Source organism: Pieris brassicae, chromosome 10 (assembly GCF_905147105.1).
Source record: "Pieris brassicae chromosome 10, ilPieBrab1.1, whole genome shotgun sequence".
NCBI lineage: Eukaryota > Metazoa > Arthropoda > Insecta > Lepidoptera > Pieridae > Pieris > Pieris brassicae.
The window spans coordinates 4,697,598-4,718,684 of NC_059674.1; the positions used below are offsets into that span (position 1 = coordinate 4,697,598).

General features: G+C 34.3%; 1 protein-coding gene across 1 annotated transcript in view; it reads right to left on the reverse strand.

The window, feature by feature from the left end:
- Nucleotides 1–4,002: 4,002 nt before the first annotated feature.
- LOC123715071 (ETS translocation variant 5-like) overlaps nucleotides 4,003–21,087 on the reverse strand; it is a 28,689-nt gene continuing 11,604 nt past the window's right edge. The window contains exons 2-7 of the mRNA XM_045669889.1: nucleotides 10,925–11,020; nucleotides 8,646–8,734; nucleotides 8,070–8,147; nucleotides 7,219–7,340; nucleotides 6,542–6,650; nucleotides 4,003–4,199 (exon numbers count right to left, since the gene is read on the reverse strand). Of these exons, the coding sequence (XP_045525845.1) occupies nucleotides 4,003–4,199; nucleotides 6,542–6,650; nucleotides 7,219–7,340; nucleotides 8,070–8,147; nucleotides 8,646–8,734; nucleotides 10,925–10,986 (657 nt within the window). The 5' untranslated portion in view covers nucleotides 10,987–11,020. The remainder of the gene's footprint in view (nucleotides 4,200–6,541; nucleotides 6,651–7,218; nucleotides 7,341–8,069; nucleotides 8,148–8,645; nucleotides 8,735–10,924; nucleotides 11,021–21,087) is intronic.

The window sequence follows — 21,087 nt, forward strand, 5'->3', positions numbered from 1 at the left end:
AGATATATAATATTAGAGATAAATTATATGCATATTACCTATTGTCAGTATAGAATCGCTGTGTCGTTTAACAATTGCTCAGTACTTATCCGAATCTGTGTTTTTAATACAGATTATAAATCATCTTTCGTATTTCGTTACTGATCTGTGGACAGGACCGTATGCGTTCGTATGCATGTTTATATCGCCTTGCACACAATTCAGTGTGTATGTGTGGCACCTCGATAATAGGCACTGGTAGTTTCGTTAACATTTGTATATTTTTTGCTGTTTTATTAAATACAATTATGGACTATGATATGACAATAATGTTATGAAGTGAAATATTTTAGAATTTTTAACATATATAGAATAATACAGTGTAGTAGCTACATTTGTGTGGCTTATATGGAATTTGTAACTGGTGTTTAATGTATTAAAAAAGTAGTAAGTTTTTTTTAAAGGAATATATAACTTTATAAATACGCTAAGGATCCGGCACATTACCTAAAGTGGTGTTAAGATGAGAAATCAAAATGGAAGACGAACTGATGACGCCTTTTTAACTAGCACGCCGACAACGAATTTTTTTATCGAGTATTTTCTTATAGAAGATACAAAAAAAATTATTGCAGTAGAATTAGCAGATTAAGGTTCATATTCTATCCTGCTTTCAAATATGTCATACGTCATAAAGAAAAAATGGTTTGACAGCATTGATTCAAGTTTGGCTGACGTTCTAGCCTTAGGCCGAATTTCTCGACCAACCACAGTTACGTCTTGATTTCAACTTTTTATCAACTACTGTCAAGTTGACACCGTTTGGAAGTCTACATGCATGGAAATAATGTGAGTAATTCGTATATATTTTGGCATAAAACATAACTGTTATATGCCAAAATAAGTTAAAGATTTATATTTAGAGTGAAATGCTAAGTAATTTTCGGAATAAAGGATTAAGGGAGGAAGCAAGTCTCACACAACCAAATTTATATAAATTTGGTTGTGTGTGATAAAGCCATTGCAACCTTATTTATTCAGTGGATATATTTATCCGTATATTAGCTTTTGTCTACACGCATAAAATGCTAAAGTGATTCTAATGGATTTTAATATAACGCGTTTATTAGTATGTCGGCTTCATTTAGTTAATTAGCAATTATTGTTATATAAATTTAGTTATTGTTTTTTTAGGCGAAATGTTTTTATGTACATCACAATGTTAATAATAAAATGTTATTGAAATGTGTATCTAGTCTAGTTGTATATAATTGTAATTGTTTTAGAAAAGTAAGAATATATTGTCTTTTGTAATTTTGTAGGATTCGTTACAAGATTTCGTGTTTTATTTCACATCTTAACATATTTTCCCCAATAGTAGGTAGTTTTTAAATTAGCTTTATTTGTTATTATTATATTAATATACCATATTTTTAATTCTATTGAGTTAACGTTTAATAAATGTGCGAGACAAAAAGTACTAGCGCTACAACTTTTCGGGGCAGTTTTCTGTATTATTGTTTATGATATGTTGCAACTGAGAGTGTTGCCATAGTAGCTTCAGCGTGCAACTCTCACCTCGACCAATGTACTTTAACATTCGCTCGAATGGTGAAGGAAAACATCGCGAGGAAACCGGCTTTCCTTAGACACAAAAAGTCGACGGCGATCGATCGATCACCTACTTGCCCATTAGATTCACAAATGATCATGAAACAGATACAGAAATCTGAGGCCCAGACCTAAAAAGTTTGCAGCGCCATTGATTTTTTTTATGTTGCAATTAAGGAACATTTACTGCTATGTGTACGACAGCATTAGGGTTAGGGAATTCTCTTTACAATGGCCTTGAAAGTATTTCTTGGGTTGTTAGTGGTCACACTGGTACAAAATCCTTCCACTACAGGAAAAATGAAAGTCGAATTTCGAAATAATTTTATTGTTAATTAAATAATAACCTAATAACAGTATTGCACAATTTAGAATCATTTTAGATTAACTATTATATGTCTAGAGTAATTGATACTTCTAATTAATCGTACATTTGGGATATAATTATTTTTATTCTTGTCTATAAAATAAAAAGTTTTAAAATTTTAGCTATGAATGTTAAAAACGCTCAAGTTTTTACAGAATTGATTTAAGTTATAAATAAAATTTAATCACTATGATCATGGTAAAGTGTCAAGTAGATAGTAAAATCGTTCATCGGTAAAATTCTGTTACGGAAGATTAATAAGATTAATAATACACCGCAAATATGATATTAGGTTAACTGCTGTTTTTAATTTTTCCTTGGATCTATGGCAAACTATCATAAATATCATAAATGGAGAACAAAAAAAGTTATAACTCATATGCGCTTTAACCTCAAATTTTCGGATGCTAGTTTCTTGTAGTATTTTCTTTCATATAATAGACAAGTCGATAAGACCCCTGTGCCTGACACATTTTTCGGGTCGAATGCATACCGACTTCATCTTAATTCATCAAATCCATTATCTTCACAGGACAAATGTGATGCACGCTCAACCTACTCTGCTTTAAATTATTAATTAACGATATTATTTTTTTGAGTCCGATAGCGCTGAGTTTCAACTTAAGCTATTTGCCATGCACTTAACATTGCATTTTACAGTTATACAATATAATGATGTATCGATTTTTACTATATTTGCTTCGGTTCACCATCATTTTCATTGGCTGTAGCCCCTTGTGGGCCATATCCATAGCCTCCGTAAGTATGCTTCTTCATTATCTATCTCGTGCTTCTTGCGACTAAAACAATCTTGATTTGTGATCCTTGACAATTCCTTTTTCATTCAATTCGATTATAGTGTATATTTATTATAGGTTCTGGCTGGAGCAGGACTGTCTTCGGCGTCGCAACTCCTGAGGTAGGGTCTAACCTGTCTGTGCGCTTAACACTTGTTTCGTACGGCGAAAACATCCAAAAAATCTCGACTGTGCGTGTTAGGTCACCTACTGGCCTATTAGAAATGATCACGATAGAGAAACAAGATATCTGAGGCCCAGACCTATAAGATTGTAGCGCCACTGGTTTCTTATATATTATAATTGAAATAAATGTTCGAAGGCAATATTTTCATGTACATAAAAAGACTAGACTGAGCAACTGTTGTAATAATCCTATTTAAATAGATAAACATAGTAGAATCGTCAAGCATACATATATTAATAGTCTTAAAAGGTTGGCAGCTGTAGAATATTTGTAGAAGTTCATAGGTACTTTCTTATATCACAGCGTAAACACAAGTAGACAGGAAATTTAAATTCGCGTAATAACACTATGCGAGTGTTTATTGTTGAGAGTCCAGTTGATGCTTGAACGATTAATGTATTCAAGTAATATTTAGAGTTGAGACTGTAGCGACTACTACATTCTAAAATCACTGCGATGACCTGGGGGTTTAGTCAAGATGCCTTAACAGTAGTGTATGAACAGAGTCGAAAACTAAATTTGTACGAGAATGGCAGTTGGTGTCGACAACTTTTCAACTTTTGTTCGACTCTCTACATACACTAGATAGATACTCTACATACCTGGGGAAGGGTTTTTAGTTTTTATTCTGTCAATATCAACAACCTAAACTATCTTGATTTTATCTCGGATCAAACATCCAATTACGGGAAGGGCATGTTATCACCCTCTTTGGTTCTTTGGTTATAATTCGTATTTTTGTAATGTTATTAATTATAAGCATTATTATATCATAATGCAGTGCACGCCATCCGCACCTATTATCGAGGCAACGCATTTGTTTTAATATATATCACTCGTTTCTATCCTTTTTCTTTTTCTTATGGCCTTGTTCGTGAAGCTATTAGTTAATAAATAGTCATAATATTACATATACTAATACTTCAGACATCACATAAGAACTTAAATATACTGCAGTCTGGCAACATAAGGTAATTAAGGTATAAAATATAAATGTGTTTTTAAATAAAACAGAACGTATATATCTAATACTTAGACTATCTTACATAAATAATGAAAACTCATGTATTATCAAATTGTGTGTTTTCATAGAACCGTCTCCCAATACCAGTCGTGGGGTACTCTGAGCTTGCTGTGCTTGTGGGTGCTAAATAGGGGGGATAGTAGAGGTGAGAAATGACGTCACATGGTTGTGGGTTTCGGGCCATGCTGAATAGAGCCTCGGGGTCGCACACAAATTTGTAGACGTAGCGTTCGCCTGTAAAATATCATAGATGTCAGATGACTTAAATATAAACAGGATTGACAGTCAACGAATACATGCATGTTCATCAATTATAAGTGTGTACAACATTTAAAAGGAAACATTACAATGATAAAAGAGAAAATAAATAATACTGTTACGAGCTAGGGGATCGGATAGAAAATGCCGTAGATCTCTTCAAAGGTTTATTTCTTGGTAAATCAATGAGGAATTTATAAACAGAAATTACTCGCAGAAATGCTCTTATTACACTAAAAACAGTCACTCATACACACTTCACTCACAGTAGCATAACTATACCATCTGGGGCCCGTGGCAAATGCTTTTGATGAGGCCCCATCAGTAAAAATCGTCTCGTGGTACTCAGTTTAGTGTTAATAAACTTCGATATTTTCAGCGTACTCAATCATCCATAGAACAAACTTTCCGGATCTTGGAGACGTTCATCTTCGCAAAGCTCATCAAAATGACGAATGACCTTCCTCTGACGAGTTTTAGAAAATTCAGGGGTGATGGATCATTTTTCTACTACACTATCCAATTCTTCTAAACAAATTTTCAAACGTTTTAAGGAATTTGAAAGATGGCTTTAGACTGAAGTGCTTTATAGCCTGCATCGATAGTACTTAGGATCCTGCAATGGAAAACCAATAACATAATATAATTGTAGTTTTCTATCTTCTTTTTGAGTGAAACAGCTTCATTTCTTTCAGCTGATTCATGACGTCCTGTCCATCTTGTAGGGTTTAAGTGGAAGACTCACTTTCTTTATTAGATATAAAACTTGATAAATTATTCCAACTTTTGATACTATGCCCAAAAAAAAAAATATAAATTTGCTGAACTCTTTCACCAAATCGGGTCGTATTTTCCTAATAACTCAACAAGACTCAAAAAGTTTTCCTTGGAGCTTGGATTACTGCTATCAGCGTTTTCTCTGTGGCCACAAAAGGCTAGATTACACGTTTTAAGTGTCAGAGTAATCAAAAAGCCTAGAAAGTACTTAGCACCAGCTTCCAATCTTCCCTCTCTCTCGCGTATAATTCCGTCCTTGTCCCATACCTAGAAAATTCGGTCTAGAATATTGTTAAAAAATGTTTCAGCCTGCTGAAAAGCTCTTTAAGTAGTGGTTAAATCTAGAAACATTGCAGTTGACCCGTCTTCGTAACAATACAATCAAAATAAATCAAATTTAAATAATAAATCAACGACGGAACAATGGCTGCAGCCATCTTAGGCCTAAAGACATGGAGACTGTCATAATGACACGTCATAGATCAGTCTCGCATGACCGCAAATTATCGTTTACTGCAGATAGATATCTGTTAACTAAACTAAAACTAATGTGTTTTTCTTCAAGAGAAAATTAACTTGATTCAATACATTTGGTTGATATGGTATAATTTTCCTACTTACCGTAAGTACCTTTACTCTTTATGTGTTTGATTCCTTGATTGTAATTCTTATGTTCATATGATTGTAGTCACAAATTGACGACGATTTTGGTCTACTTTTAAGCAAGTTGCTTTGACTGATAACTGATAAATTAATAAATACCTATAGCTCCATACCCTGTTTTGCACTTACAGATTGGTTTCGACCGTTATATATGAAGGGAAAGGAGATTTTTTTTAAGCAAGGTGCCTGTACAAGGAGTGTATATAGATTGTAGGTGTTGACATCAATTATAAATAACTGTTCTTATTTATATAATAATTAATATGATATTTGTGAGCAGTGTTGGCCTAGTGGCTTCAGTGTGCGACTCTCATCCCTGAGGTCGTAAGTTCTATCCCCGACTGTACACCAATGGATTTTCTTCCTATGTGAGCATTTAACATTAGCTCCAAACATCGTGAGGAAACCGGCTTGCCTTAGACCCAAAAAGTCGACGGCGTGCGTCAGGCACAGAAGGCCTGCTTGCCTATTCGATTAACAAATGATCATGAAACAGATACAGAAATCTGGGACATAGACCTAAAAAGGTTGTAGCGCCATTGATTTATTTTTAATATGACATTTGCATGCTTCGTGTATGTTCTTTTTGTAATTAATCAAACTTAATCTACCACTTTCTTTGCAAATAAATGATTTCTTATTATTATATCTGGTAACATTAGCTGAGGATTGAATGATTCAATTCTGAACACAGTTTTTATGGGTTTTATCTTGAAGAAATTTAGAAAGTACAAATTGCTTTTTGAAGGATGTTTTACATGGATTTCAGATCACGTCACGACTACTCGAAGATTTCTTTGGGAGGAACATAACAGAATAGAACAATCATTCACACATTACTTTCCGAAGCTACTAATATTGTATAGAATATAAAATACCTGCAACTTTCTGCATGATCCCCTTCTCGTAGTAGTATCTTAAAGATCGCGATAGCTTATCATAGTTCATTGCTGGTCGATTTTTTTGAGCGCCCCATCTACGCGCCACCTTTAAATCGTTATTATTATTGCTTTTTAGCAATATTGAATTTAACTTCTTATTATATTGTCGACCTGACACGTCTTAAATACAAAAATTTCACACTTTAATAAAAAATCGAATTATAATTCTATAAACATTTCATAAATATCAGTCCAGATCGGAGTTTAGAAGGAGTTTCATTACCAACACAAGCACAAATAGATTTAAGACAATTGTTATTTTTTGTTTATGGATGGCTAAGGACCCATAATAATATATAATTGCATAAAATACATACCTCTAGAGGTCAGTATTTATCTTGATTAAGTCTTAACATATATTTTCATCATTACATTGGGTCTAGGTTCGATTCAGGGAGGGAAGGAACAGAAGCGAATATCATAATTTTTCAGTTACAATTGATAACCTGTTCTCAATCACATTGATGATTTTATAGAACAATCAGGCAGGAGGCTGAACTGATGTTACACCACTCGCGAATTCGTTTCCGTCCTTTTAATCGATTGTACTTGTTAATTTTACGGTAATTATTTCGTAGGTGTTAGTAATTCCAATTTGCTATCCCCTATCTCACCTCTTCAGGCTCGTGAAGCTTAAACTCCAATCCCCGTCCGGTCCAGGCGACACAACGCGCCCCTTCCGCCAATAACGAGACCAGGAACTGCCACAGCTGCAGTGCTCCTCGACGACCACCCCCTGTAGTTCAAATTGATAATGCGACTCCAGAGGCTAATAAACTGTGCGTTTGGAGCCGCAAAACAGTATATTTTTGCAATTAATAGGAATTAATAAAAAGAGGAGCTTATGCGAGATTGAAAAGCGGTGAATCTCTGAAAGGGTTTTAATTAATTTGGGATACAGCTTGGACTCTTTCCGGACTAAACAAGCCGTGCTGAGTCGATAACACTCACTTCTGAAGTGGTCCCAAAATCCTAGCTAATAAGTTATGACCACCTTATCAGCTACTATTTCCTGCGCCAAATTCTCGTCCAATAAGTTACATTATTTACTAATTACAGAGTCAGTTGTGCACCAGGAATGGAAGGGAAAAGGATTTGATTGAACATAAAAATATGTTTGATGTGTTTATTTTCATTACGTGACAGCACAACTTTACAATTACCATGTAATTTCTTGGTTTGTCATACGAAACTTTTTGACGTAATCTTTCAAGCCGAAACCCCAGAACTTGTAGTACAAATATACCACACAACGCAGTATAGATATCATGAACGCTAGTTGTATTATACGTAGACACGTGACAATTTCCTTCCAAAGTTACCTTCGAACTAACGCCGCCAAGGGCGTCCTCGTGCTCTCGTCCCATCATGCTAATATAGGACTCGTTCCCTCCACCAATTGTCTTTAGCTGTCCAGCTCGCTACGGGTACGAATACGAAGTAGATTTAATAAGATGAAACGTACCTGAGTGTGTTGTGGTCACATGTGGTGAAGCTGCTTCTTTCCTAGAGGTGCTGGGCGTTTGACACAGCGAGCTGCTTACTGACAGACAAAAAATAAAATTTTATCAAAATCACAAGATATATAGTTTCTTTTTCTTTGTTAATTTTTTTATCTTACAGGAAGAGATTTTTGAACGTTGCACACAGGGACTTTTCTGTTTGTATTCTAGCGTTCCTTTTCGATATTTTTTCATTAGTTACCTGTATTTGTTATTACTGTGAATCTATGGACGCGCTATCCTACTTGAGTGGTGTAGTGTAGTGGTACCCTTTCGGGTAGACAGACACCACTACACCATGCACCCACGTCAGTTATGGTTACTTTCAAATTGACCTTCTCTAGTACCTTCTGGATTTGGTCCAGGTATGTCCGACAAGGGTTCGTCCGTTCATCCGTTCTTCAAGCATTCTTCCACTTAAGCATCCCCCTTCGTATTCTTGTCACTACGTCATCTTTTAACCCACACAGTTCATTTTGTTATGTTAGTTATATATCTATTATAAATTGTTTATATTTATTTAATTGTTAACGTCATACCAAGTCTGTCTCCCCATGGATCTACAGAGCTGCTAACTGCTTCTTCATGCGTTTTATCTTCTTCCACACATTTGTTGTAACTACTGCATCTGTAAAATATATGAAATTTTTAGGAGAACAGTAATATTAACGTATTATACGAAAATTAACCTAAACTTAGAATGACACAGCATGGGTCTAGTGTAAGATTTCATTTATTACGACCTTGGTTTCAGTGATCATTTAGCTGTAGACGTTAAATCTAGCTTCCTTGAATTTAACGAATTGAAGGCGTTTGAACCGTTCGAATAGCCTATATATATTATACGAACCTACAATAATAAAAATTGTTTACATTTTATAGAAACACAACTCGGATCACTTTGGAATCTTGCTGTTGGCCTTAAGAGCCTTAAGGCCTTTACGGCACAGTTTGGGCTGGTTTAGCGAGCGTATCTCCACAAGAATGGGATATTTCCCGACAAGCGCAAGGGCGCGTCGTAGGAAGCTCCAGGTCATGGTGGAGGTAATACACAACCGAATAAAATACTGACCTCTGAAGATAATGTTCACGATATTCCCTAAATTCGCGGCTTTCCTCATTCTCGCCTTTGCATCTGAAACCATTGTTGTTTAATTTATATTAAACCAAGCTACTGCCACTGTATACATGAAAGTTAATTGCGCCTTTTTAAACAAATGGAAAGCTAGTATTTTGTCAGCAAATTTTAACAGCTCCCAAAAATGCCGATAATTATTAGTAACATTAGATTTCAATTAAACAAAATCTTTAGCGCTTAGAAGATTTAGAAATGCCGGCATTTTTTTGACATACGGAAGTATGTCGGAATCGAACAGATTTTGACGTACGGGAGTCATACTTAGCGGTAAGTTTCAACTCCAAATCTTAGCCTTAGAGATTTAATGGTGTAAAGTAAAAAAATAACATGTGAAACACGCGGTTCCTACTATATACTATTGAACAATTTAAACTTTTAATTTTTTCCAGTGAAACTGACCTTACTAAAGCTTAGACTACCTAGTCTAAATTAAAACGTAACCATTGTAAAGGCTTATTTATTTATAATATCAGATCTCCACTTGCTACGGCCCTGACACACGTCTCTCGCTTCAGGACATTCACAATGCATGCAAATCCGTTACAGATACCGGCAAACTTCTTTAGCATTAAACAAGAGAGTGCGGGAAAGTTTGCCAATCGTACACAGCGCGGGACACAAACGTCAAATGATTTACCAATCGGGCGATCGACACGTCACGTTTGTTCAAAATGTTTGGTGGTATCTATATGGGAATTTTGAACGTATCCCTAAAGCTGTATACTACAACAAATTGAAGTACTGTAGAGGTTTACTTACAATTGTGTCTCGATGTGTGTGTGCGGATACTGTGCGTGCGTGTGCGCGATCGCCGCCGGCGCATGAGCCTCGTATCGCCCGGGGCTTCCTACCTCTCTGTTCAGCCAAACCAAGTTTACAAAATAAAATGTTATTCATCAATTTAAAAATAAATTTAGTTACAGTTAGCAAAAAAACAGTATGTGTATTGCATAAAGAGTTAAAGATGAATAGTATTGTCTTTTGTTAAAATAGCTTTTACACATTAAGAAACTATGTATTATTATTAAAAACTTATAATTATTTACATCATTCTAAATTTTTTTTTCCGACGTTCCGCGTGCTTTTCAGCATGCGTGGTCACGGTGACTTCCCAAGATTGGTACGCGAAGCCATTGAAATAAAAAAATCGGTAAAATTTTAAAATGTAGAATTATGTAAATAATTATAAGTTTTTAATAATAATACATAGCTTTAATCCGTTCAAAAAGTGTTTTTCTTAAAGATGAATGTTATTTATTTATTTATAAAGCAATTGATAACTATTTTGGCATTTTATCTGAATTTACATGGTCGATCGAGTTTGCTTATCTTGCCGAAGCCGCGTACAAATTATTTGAAGAAGTCTATTAACTATTAGGATGTGCAATTATTTAACCAATTAACACCTAAAATTCGTAATATTAGCGCGTTTAACCAATTCAAAAGAGTATTAAAAACATATCAGAATGAACCTAGTAAACTAAATTAGGACGGCTGATGCCGACGTGTAATCCGTTCGTATATATTAAGTGTCTCATGTAAATAAAAATACATTTTCTGTTATGAGAAATAAAGTTCTTTAAACATAAACATAATTTGCTGATTTGATGAGCTTCCCCTATTATATAAAATAGCATCAAGCGTCCATTTAGCAATGATTTTCAGGAAATCCAGGCATACCTGTGCTGGTAGTGCAGGGCTCCCCAGGGCGTGCAGGACAGCGGGAAGGGGGGCTGCGACATTGCTCATCTCAACTCTCACAGCACCAAGCCATTCCTGAAATTTATCCATAACCATCATTTTACGATTATCTTTTAAGAAAACAGAAATATCAAAGCTTTATGATTAGAACCAATTCGACTTCAAGAAAAGAGTGTGAGAATTCCTAAAAGGCCGGCAACGCACTTGCGAGCCTACTGGTTATGTGAGTTGTCCATGGGTCTATGTGTATAGATGAGCCACCTGCCCGGTTTACATTTATATTTAAAACTAAATACTAATCACGTGTCTCACATGTCTATCGATTTGTGTATGTTTTTGCGTGCTTATGTGGTCGTAACGTTATTACGTCACATAACGTTTATGCTAATATTTTATAATTAAACTAAATATATAATTAATCCAGTTACGTTATAACCCTATTTGGATTACAGATGGCATATGTTTCGTCGATCATTTTATTATATAGACAAGTGATCAGCCTTCTGTTTGATACATCGATTTTGTTTAGGGTCGGGTTTCCATACGTAGGATAAATACTGCCCTCACTGTACTGGCTTATTACTGCTAAAATCCATTGGTGCACGGCCGTGATTCGAACTCACGACCAGAAGAGATTTGCACGCTTAATAGGCCGAAACCGGTCCAATAAAAATATTGTTTTTTGAAGTTTGTTTTTACAAATTTATTTCCTAAAATCAGTTCATCAAAATTAACTGTCAGATCAACGAAAAGATAAGGTTCACGAGTAATTTCGTTCAATTTTGGTAAAAACGAGTCGATCAGTTTCACAGCGGGTGACTGACAGACACATTAACTCATCGTTTACCATAAATATTGATATTGTATTTGATTTGTGCTACCACCATTTACCTCTAAACAATAAAACTTCACTAAACGTTTATTACTGTCAAAGTCCTTCATTTAAAAGGCCGGCACGCGCGAGCCCTCTGGCATTAAAAGTGCCCATGGACGGTGGTATCACTTATCATCAGGTGAGCCTTCCGCCCGTTTGCCCACTGTTCTATGAAATATTTAAAAATATGTCATGGCTTTTAGGAAAATAAAGGAAACGTGTAATTTCACTATATAATCGTAAAAACAGTATAAATGTTTGGAAGTTCGACTTCATACTTCAAACTTCGGCCGAGGGATACACTTTTATTAACCAACATCAAACAAAGACAAAGTCAAAAATCATATAGGTAAAAGAATGTACACTTATGAACGTCAAAAAAAGAAATATACATTAAATGCTTCTAATTTTATGTTTACTGCCAGTTCTCAAATCAAGGGCGTAGAACGGAAGAGAAGAACTGGCAATAAACTCTCCGCCACTCTTTTTAATCGCCAAGTTTTTTTTTGTTCTACACAACGTTTGTAAGGAGCTGCAACCATAACACCATGTTCTACACGAGATCTTAAGTAATAAATAATAATAAAATAAATTAAAAACAAAGATATATCTTAGTTTGTCAAAGATCCTCTATCGGCAGGAGGCATGGTGAAATAGGAGCACGCACTTACATCCTCGTGGGAACAACACAAAAATACATAGTCAAAATAACTAACATCACCGCATTCACGAATGCAAGTACGATCAGTCAAGTAGATTATAAAATGTAATGTTATAACATTTCAGTTGGGCTTCCACAATTCTCTTGATAATAGTTTTGTAGTACAATTTCATTTAGCTAATAAAGATCTAATACAATATAAGCAGGGCGCGTCGCGGGGCGCCTATTACTTAATGTGTTTAGGGAGCCGGGGTAGTGTTACACACATGAATGTAAGAAAGGAAATGCATTAAAAATTAGTAAAAAAACATTTTAGGAGGTTCCGTTGAATGAAGATACTTAAAATATAATTTATGACGGAAAATTTCTACTTAAAGTCTGATAATATTCGATATCCTAAAACCACACGGCGTCATCCATACTCGCCCTAGACGCCATGCGGTAACGAGCGTTGTCCCCGCAAAATAAGTTCTTACGAGTTCTTTCACCATACGAGTTTTCCTTGTGCTTACAAAAATAAATCACCCAAACCGAATAACAATTTTTCGTAGTTAAATATTAAACTTTCTCCATTCGCAAGCAGATGCAGCATCTCCCTGAATTACTTGAAGACACGTTGTTTATTATTATATTATTTTTTGTTTCCAAAGATAGTTAGTTCACTTCCATAGTGTGTCGCGTTCGTATCACAAGGTAACAAAATAAAATTAAAATAAATCAGGGGTCCTAAGACTTTTTTAGGTCTGGGTAGCTTTCTGTATCTGTTTCATGATAATTAGTCAATCTAAAAGGCAAGTAGGTCTCTCTAGAGAATTTAGAGCCAACCTCAGCTCAGACTGGCAGAAAATGAAAAGTATTGTGGGTAATCAACTCCTTACTACCATTCAAAGCGGCAGGTTTGGACGTCGACGACGGCATCTTCCCAGGTCTACTAAGATGGAGTGGGAACCTAATAGTAGACTATCTTGTCTCAGTTTTCCGAGCCTGTGTAGCCCGATCGATACATACCTATGTAAATGGAGCAGTGTTGGCCTAGAGTATTCAGCGTGTGACTCTTATACTTGACTTTCTTTAATTAACATTCGCTCTACTGGAAAACATTGTGAGGAAACCGGCATGCCTTAGACTCAACAAGTCGACGGCAAGTGTAAAAGTGTTCCAACTTTTCCATTAGAAAAAACAAAACCAAATATATGAAATCTAAGACCTAAAATATATTTATTAGCGCCACATTCATCTATTTTGATTAAAAAATAACGATTAATGTCGAATCGGTTGCAAAAAGTCTAATCAAAAACGAACCATTCCATACCGTACTTAATTATTCAAAGCTTAAATTGTAACTAGACTTGTTCTTCAAAAATAATGTTTGAAGTTCAGTCATATTCCAAACGCGCCTGGAAATTATATATACCTACTCCTTATTATGCCAGTAACGCACTCTAAAACCAATATGTTTATGGTGAGAAACAAAGGCGGCCATTATATGTTAACAAACATTATTTTACAGTATTATGCTTTTGTACTAGACAAAAGCATAATTCAAAATACGTATACTCGTAAGAAAAACATTCGATATTTAAATGTAAGCAAATTTCCCGCCTCAAATGACAAGTCGCCGGATATTGCGAGTTCACGGCAATTCTACATTCTGAGCGTGTTCCGGTAACTAAGTTTACGCGGGAGAATATCATCGATAAAACACAGAGTACGTAAAAATATTACAGATTGAACAGTATTGTAAGGCTAAAAATAATAATATAAATGGCGTAGCGTCTACTTTTATTCGTAATATTATAAAATTATTTTAGATTGAATTTGTATTCGTAAATCATGTATTGTTTCAGAATTACTTTGTTATAATGGAATTAAACAATTTACAAATATTTTATTTTGATTCAATAGATAAGTTACTAGAATGTTCATTAATTTTGTATAGAAATTAATCCTTTATAAGAAAAGTGCGTGACCAATTTCGCCGTAAAGATATTTATTATAATATGTTATGCTTAAATCACATTGATATGTAATGATTTACGAACAACACCAATTTGTAAAAGAAAATATTGATAATTTGGTTATAAAATTGTGACAATGAGTATTGAATCGTGGTATTCCTAAGAATATATTCCATTCTTAGGACGTTTATTGTTCAGTAGGATATTAGAGCTATCATAATTTAAAATATACTTTTTTTAAAGTTTCCAATATTGCCCCCAGTTGAAACCGGATATAACGAGAAGTCGCTTTACCGGAAGTTGCTTCGAAGTCATTTCCCGCGCCGCAACATCCGGTATCGACATCTAATTATAATCCAGTCTCAAACCTCTATATTTTCTATTGATCTCTATGAACTAACTTTTAATTGATTAAAGAATCTTCTTTTTAAGCTCTCTCCTCTGCCTCGTAATTAGTTACTTTAATTAATAATAATAAATAGCTTTTACATTACTGTTAATATATATATATTTTTTAGATTATAGTTTAGTTCCTATGAGGCTGTCAACAACATTCTGTAGAAGAGTTCTAACTTACTTCGGTCGTATCGCTCTACGCGAAGGAGTTAACCTGGCAGGTCGCCAACCAGCTGTCGACGATTCTACCCTTAACTGCGCTTAGCTAAGCTTTAGACCGAACAAAGTAGAGGTATATCACTAGCAGCAAGCACCTTACAGCGACGCGACCTTCAGCAATAAAGAATACTACTGAGAGGAGCAAGCCACAAAGTGAGTGTAATTAAGAATCAGAAATTGGACACCAATAGGGTGTTTATACGTTGACAATCACATTTTACTTTTTCTAATTGCATTTAAAAGAAATTTGTAAATTTTAAATCTCCTAAAAATACGGTTATTTGCACAACTCTTTTGTCTGTTTGATTGTAATGTGATTCTTATTTGAAATTGTTACTTATTAATTTAGTGTTCTTTAAAGTCGACGTGGTCAAAAGACACTTTTAATTTAATCTGTATAACAATGATTTTTAAATTTGAAATAAGTCCTTCCTTCCGGTTTTTTGTATTTAGTTTGTGTCAAATAGCAATTAGAAACTGCTTCCTTTTTCAAAAACCTAATAGAATATTTAAAATCTTTAGGAATGTACGGAATTGTACACAACTTTATTCTGTTATTTTGACTGCACGATCCACGGGTTACGGCATGAGCTCGAAGGATATTGAAATAATTACATCGTACTTTCATACATATAGGCATCGGCTATACTGTTACCGATACTAAAATGTATATATATATATTTTTTTAATTTTATGGCCTGGTAACGAGACCTTTAAGCCAAACTAAAATGTATAATATTGTGTCAATTGATATTATTTTTATAGAGTAGTCTGTCATGCTTTAAAAATGTTATTTTTAAATTCGATATCAGATTATAAATTCTGTGCATGTTTCTGAACACGATCGCGGTTTCTTCCAAACCTTTACACCAAGAGCTGGTAATATTTAAGAAAACGAATTTAGACGAACACTAACAAATTGGTAACATATACACAATATTGGTAAATATATTTTAAAGCTAATGAAATTTTGAACCTTTATGTAAATGATAATAATTAAAAATTGATAAAAATACCAAATTTAATAATTTGGTCCCTGTTTCATAATACTTAAAGGAATTAAATATAGTGCAATACTTTTATCCGAGTGTATCATTTTCAGTTTATAAAATGAATACTATGAATTGTCTAATGATTTAACTAAAAAATATTATTTTGTACAACCTTACTCGTATTAAGGTATTGCATCGTTTTAATTACTCTTTTGTCTCTATCCCTCAAATTGTATTAAACCTGCGATGAAAAGAGACAGGCGTTTTGTTGAAACAGTGTAATTGGACTGATTTAGGTGTTATTATCACCTTTATATTAATAGTTCATTATTTTGCATAATCGCGTGCGTACATAATATATAAATAAAATGCCATATTTAGAGAGTGCCGTAAACTATTATATTACCGTATCTTAGACTACAATTGCCACACCTGACAGTATGAACACGACACGAATAATTTAAGCAACAATGAAATCTGATTGAGTGGTGAAAAAAATTTGTTTACCGTTAGGGGAAGTTCACTTATTTTCCTTAATCCTCTAACAGATTTATTCATACTAACAACATTGCGATCTATTGCGTCTGCAGATTTTTTAGTACAATTATATATTCACTAAAGCTTGATTAAAACCTGCATGATGTACATGGTGTTTTGTTAGTGTCTTGCCTTGTGACCCTCAATAAAAGGCATACGTCCCCCGTTTGTTCATATCAACATATTATTTATTTAAATAATAAATAGTTTTATTCATTATTATAAACATGTGTGGGGACGAATTAAATCCCTTCCAATTCCAATGCCATCAGCAAATAGGGGGATGTCATCAGACCCGCTCGAATTGTAAATGTCCCAGGAGCTTTGCGGATATAGCAGTTGCCGGAATATTATTTCAGTCATCAAAGTATCACATCGCAATAATATCGGTGATGCTTTCCCTTGGTCATCCAAAGTCGAGGTCGACGCAAAGACAGGTCAGAAGATCAGCCTTCTGCTTCAAATGTGGAAAGCAAGTAATCCTCACCGTACAGTGGTGAAATGTGGAGTACAGTGAAAGGCTGACAGAAATTCCCTTAGACAGCTTTGGCGAGAGACCAGAAGGTTCGGGTACACGAGGATGGGAATTGTCCACCGCGTGTGTTTTCTACCTAGTGAAGGGGGACGGTCGTTTCTTTGGCTTATTGAAATAATTGATTTGGTGTTATTAATTAATATACAAACGTATATACATAAATATTAATATAGTTGTCGCCTTTATGTCTTAAATTACATTTTTCTTCTTCGCTATCGGATTTATTGTGAATGACAACCTCTTTACCGACTACAAAAATATTGTTATATCTGAATTCGAATTCAAGATACTAGTCATAGGCCAAGTGCGTCAATCACTATTCATTTTACAAGTATGAATATAATATATATTTAAAATTATATATATAGGTAAAATTTAGGTAGATCTTGTCTACGCATAATGTTTAAACTCTAACGAACACAGTCGGTTAACAAACATTACTCTTTAAATATTGAACGCAATATCGGCGCACTTCCGCTTCCGGCCACGCCCCTTTCCCCCTCTTACCTCTTAACTCTAAATTCAACCCCCCAGGGACGTTTGTAAACTGTTTTGTATATTTAAAAAAATATAAAATATTTGACCTGTGTTGAAATCTCGCTATTTCGTGTTTTACAAAATTCGTTTAAAATGAATAATATATATATATATATATATATGTATATATGTATTTTTTTATGATAATTAATTATAAAGCTACGTCAAATGGAACGTCGCACGGTCCTAAGTAACATTTCAAACAAAAAACTTTTTAGGGAATTTCTTGCCAGGTCAGCGATTTTGTTCCCTTTGGAGTAGAGATTCTTGAGCCGTGGGGTCCAAGGGTTCAGGTGCTAATTACAGATTTAGGTTACCTGGTAGATAGTACTGATGCATAGCTGACGCTTTCCTCGCTCAAGTAATAAGTATCGCAATACAGAGAGGAAATGCTGCCAGCGTTAAAGGTGTGCCAGGGACCGAACTTTTTAAATTTGTTTAAATTTTTTGTGTTACTATTTAGGTCAAGAAAATTGTAAATACTGTATATTTGATTATTATGTTTAACGAATAAACTAATTAATAGATGAAATTATATTTTAATTTGATAAGAAAAGGACTTAGGTTGAAATTCACTTAAGAACGACTTATTAGTGAAAAAATATAGAAACAGTAATACGCTTTCGTTGTAGCTGCTAAAAGCTAAAAGTATATATGTTTATTACACGGATTTTTTAAGCTCGATATTCTTTTATAAAGCAGTATTTCTACTCATATATTGTGGTTGAATATTGCTACTAGTGGGCCCGACAGACGTCCAGTTTACACATTTTAAATTCAAAATTTTAAACTTAAAAATGTGTGCTTAAAAAAATGATCAACTATATGCAACTTTACAGAAATTGGTTAAATAAAGCTAAATAAGATGAAATTTTACAAAAGGCTTTTACTATCATAGATATGAATACAAATAATACAATTATTTCATTTTACCTCTAAGATTATTACAGAATTTCATTAATTGTAATAGAATTACTACTATCATTGTTATCGTTATTATATATTGTTGTTATTAATGGCTTCGAATCAACCGCGGTAGGGACAAGAAAAATATGCCGCGTAACGGAAAACTGTGACGCGTAACCGGAAATTGTGACAGTGTTTTTTTAAAACGCCGATAAAGAAGTTTCACTTCAAAAAATAATCTTAACCATTCTTGATTCCACTTTCACACGTCAAAATCCGGCCGTTTAGGAGTTTATTTCCACACATGTGTATAACTTCCGGTAATGTGGCAGTCCATACGCTTGGAAATATTGGTTTTTATTGAGATCAATTAGTTCTGTTAACTGAACTTAACTATCAAACCACTACCACTTCTCATTCGAATTCTTCGCGATATGACGGATTAAACAGTACTTATCCAGAGCTGGATGTATTCGGAAGTGGGCTGATCGATTTTAAATAAAGCTTTGTTAAGTGTCGAAAATACTAGTATTTTTATTTTATGTTATACAGTTTATTACATATACTAGAACAATAGTATTAAGTAAAAAAAAAACAACGGTGCTCCAACCTTTTTAGGTCTGAGCCTCAGATTTCTGTATCTGTGTCATGTCCAATTGTTAATCTAATAGGCAACCAACGACCTCTTGAATGAGAGTCGCACGCTGAAGCCACTAGGCCAAGATTGCTCTTATCTAATAGGTTGGGGTCGCATTTAAAAAAAAATCTCAACTATTTTTAATATAGTTTATTTATATTACTAAAGTATGTAGGTACCATTTTGTTCGATAACTTTTTGTCAACTTGTAGGTAGGGACATGATCCCATTGCTATAGGAATTTTAGGGTTTCTGATCAAAATACCGCGACAATTGGTTTTGGCAGACCTCTCGTGATGTTAACCTGACAGTGCCTAAAGAATTCTGAAGAGACCGAGCAGGTGGAAATCTGAAGGTGCAAGGTCAGGATTATACGGCGGATGCATTAACACCTCCCAGCCAAACTCTCTTAATTTTTGCTGAGTGGCTAAAGGTGTGTGAGGTCTAGCGATATCAAGATGAAAAACCACACCGCTTCTCTTGATTAATTCCGGCCGCTTTCTCTCAACCTCTTGCTTTAATCTCATCAGTAGAGTTCAAAATCGATGGTCCTGCCTGGTGGTAACAGCTCATAATGAATAATATCCTTCCAATCTCACCACACACACATCATCACCTTGTTGCGAGCTAATCCGGGTTTCGCCACACGTCTGTGAAGCCTGACCGACCTTTGACCACAATGTTTTTCGCACGTTCTTATGATCCACTTTTCATCACCAGGTATCAGCTTTTTCAAAAATGTTTCGGTTTCATTACGTCATAATAAAGGATCAAAATGGGTGGTTCATTAGGTTTCTTTCAGTGAGCTCGTGACCAAATATCGAACTTTTTTGTGTATCCAGTTTTTTTTAAATGTGCCAAAACTGTTTTGTGGTCAATTCCCAGTTCTTCAGCTACGTCGTAACTCCTGATATGCTCCACTGCTCCACTTTTTCTAAAATGGCATCCATTTTACCCGTTATAGAGCGACTAGAGCGACGTGCATCTTTGACATCAAAATTTCCGTATTCAAAACGCTTAAACCAAATTTGTGCTACTCTCAGAGAGCACTAGATCCATAAATATCGCAATTTTTTTCGCGGCTTGCGTGGCATTTTTACCTTTTTGTTGTTAAATTTTGGCTGTACGAAAAATAAATAAAAATCACACTTTTTCCTAATTTAAATTTGAATTATATTCTTTAGAATTTAAAATTTTAATTTTACCAGCCATATATAAATAGTATAAGGAAGCCAAAGAGATTTTTTTACAAATTCATACATACTATAATGAGAAAAGACTTTTTCCCCAACAATATATATATTATTATTTATGAGGTGGTAAACTTCAATAAATAAAATTAACTTTGCCAAGTCGTAAAAAGTACATATAACATAATCGGGAAAGCAAAATACATACTACAAATAGCGGCAAATTCCATTGTAAGATGAATTAATAATGTTAATGTGAGTAACCTGTATAATTGATTATCTGTTACAAAACGGCCAGTTTCATATCGAAACACCCTCGGGAGTTGAAGCCGAGGGGAATTGTTTACTTTGGGATTTGTTAAAAGCTTAAGGAATTATCTTTATTTTTGCCGAATTATAAAATTGTTTTAATAAAATTTTGATTTTTATGAAACGAAACAATATTTTCCTTCAAATTTTCGTCTTATGCATATCAGGCATTCACGAACAAAATTATATTAATTTAATTAAAATTGTATATCCGTTTTTTCTTCCTTTAAATTACCTACTATAATATTGGTATAGGCAATTTTACTTTAATTGTCTTTAGATTTATTATTTACATCTCGAAACTTTTGATAAGTTTAAAATTGTGATTTACAATATAAAATGACTACTATAAAGCCACTCAATTGGATTCAAAACTTTAATTAGACAGAGA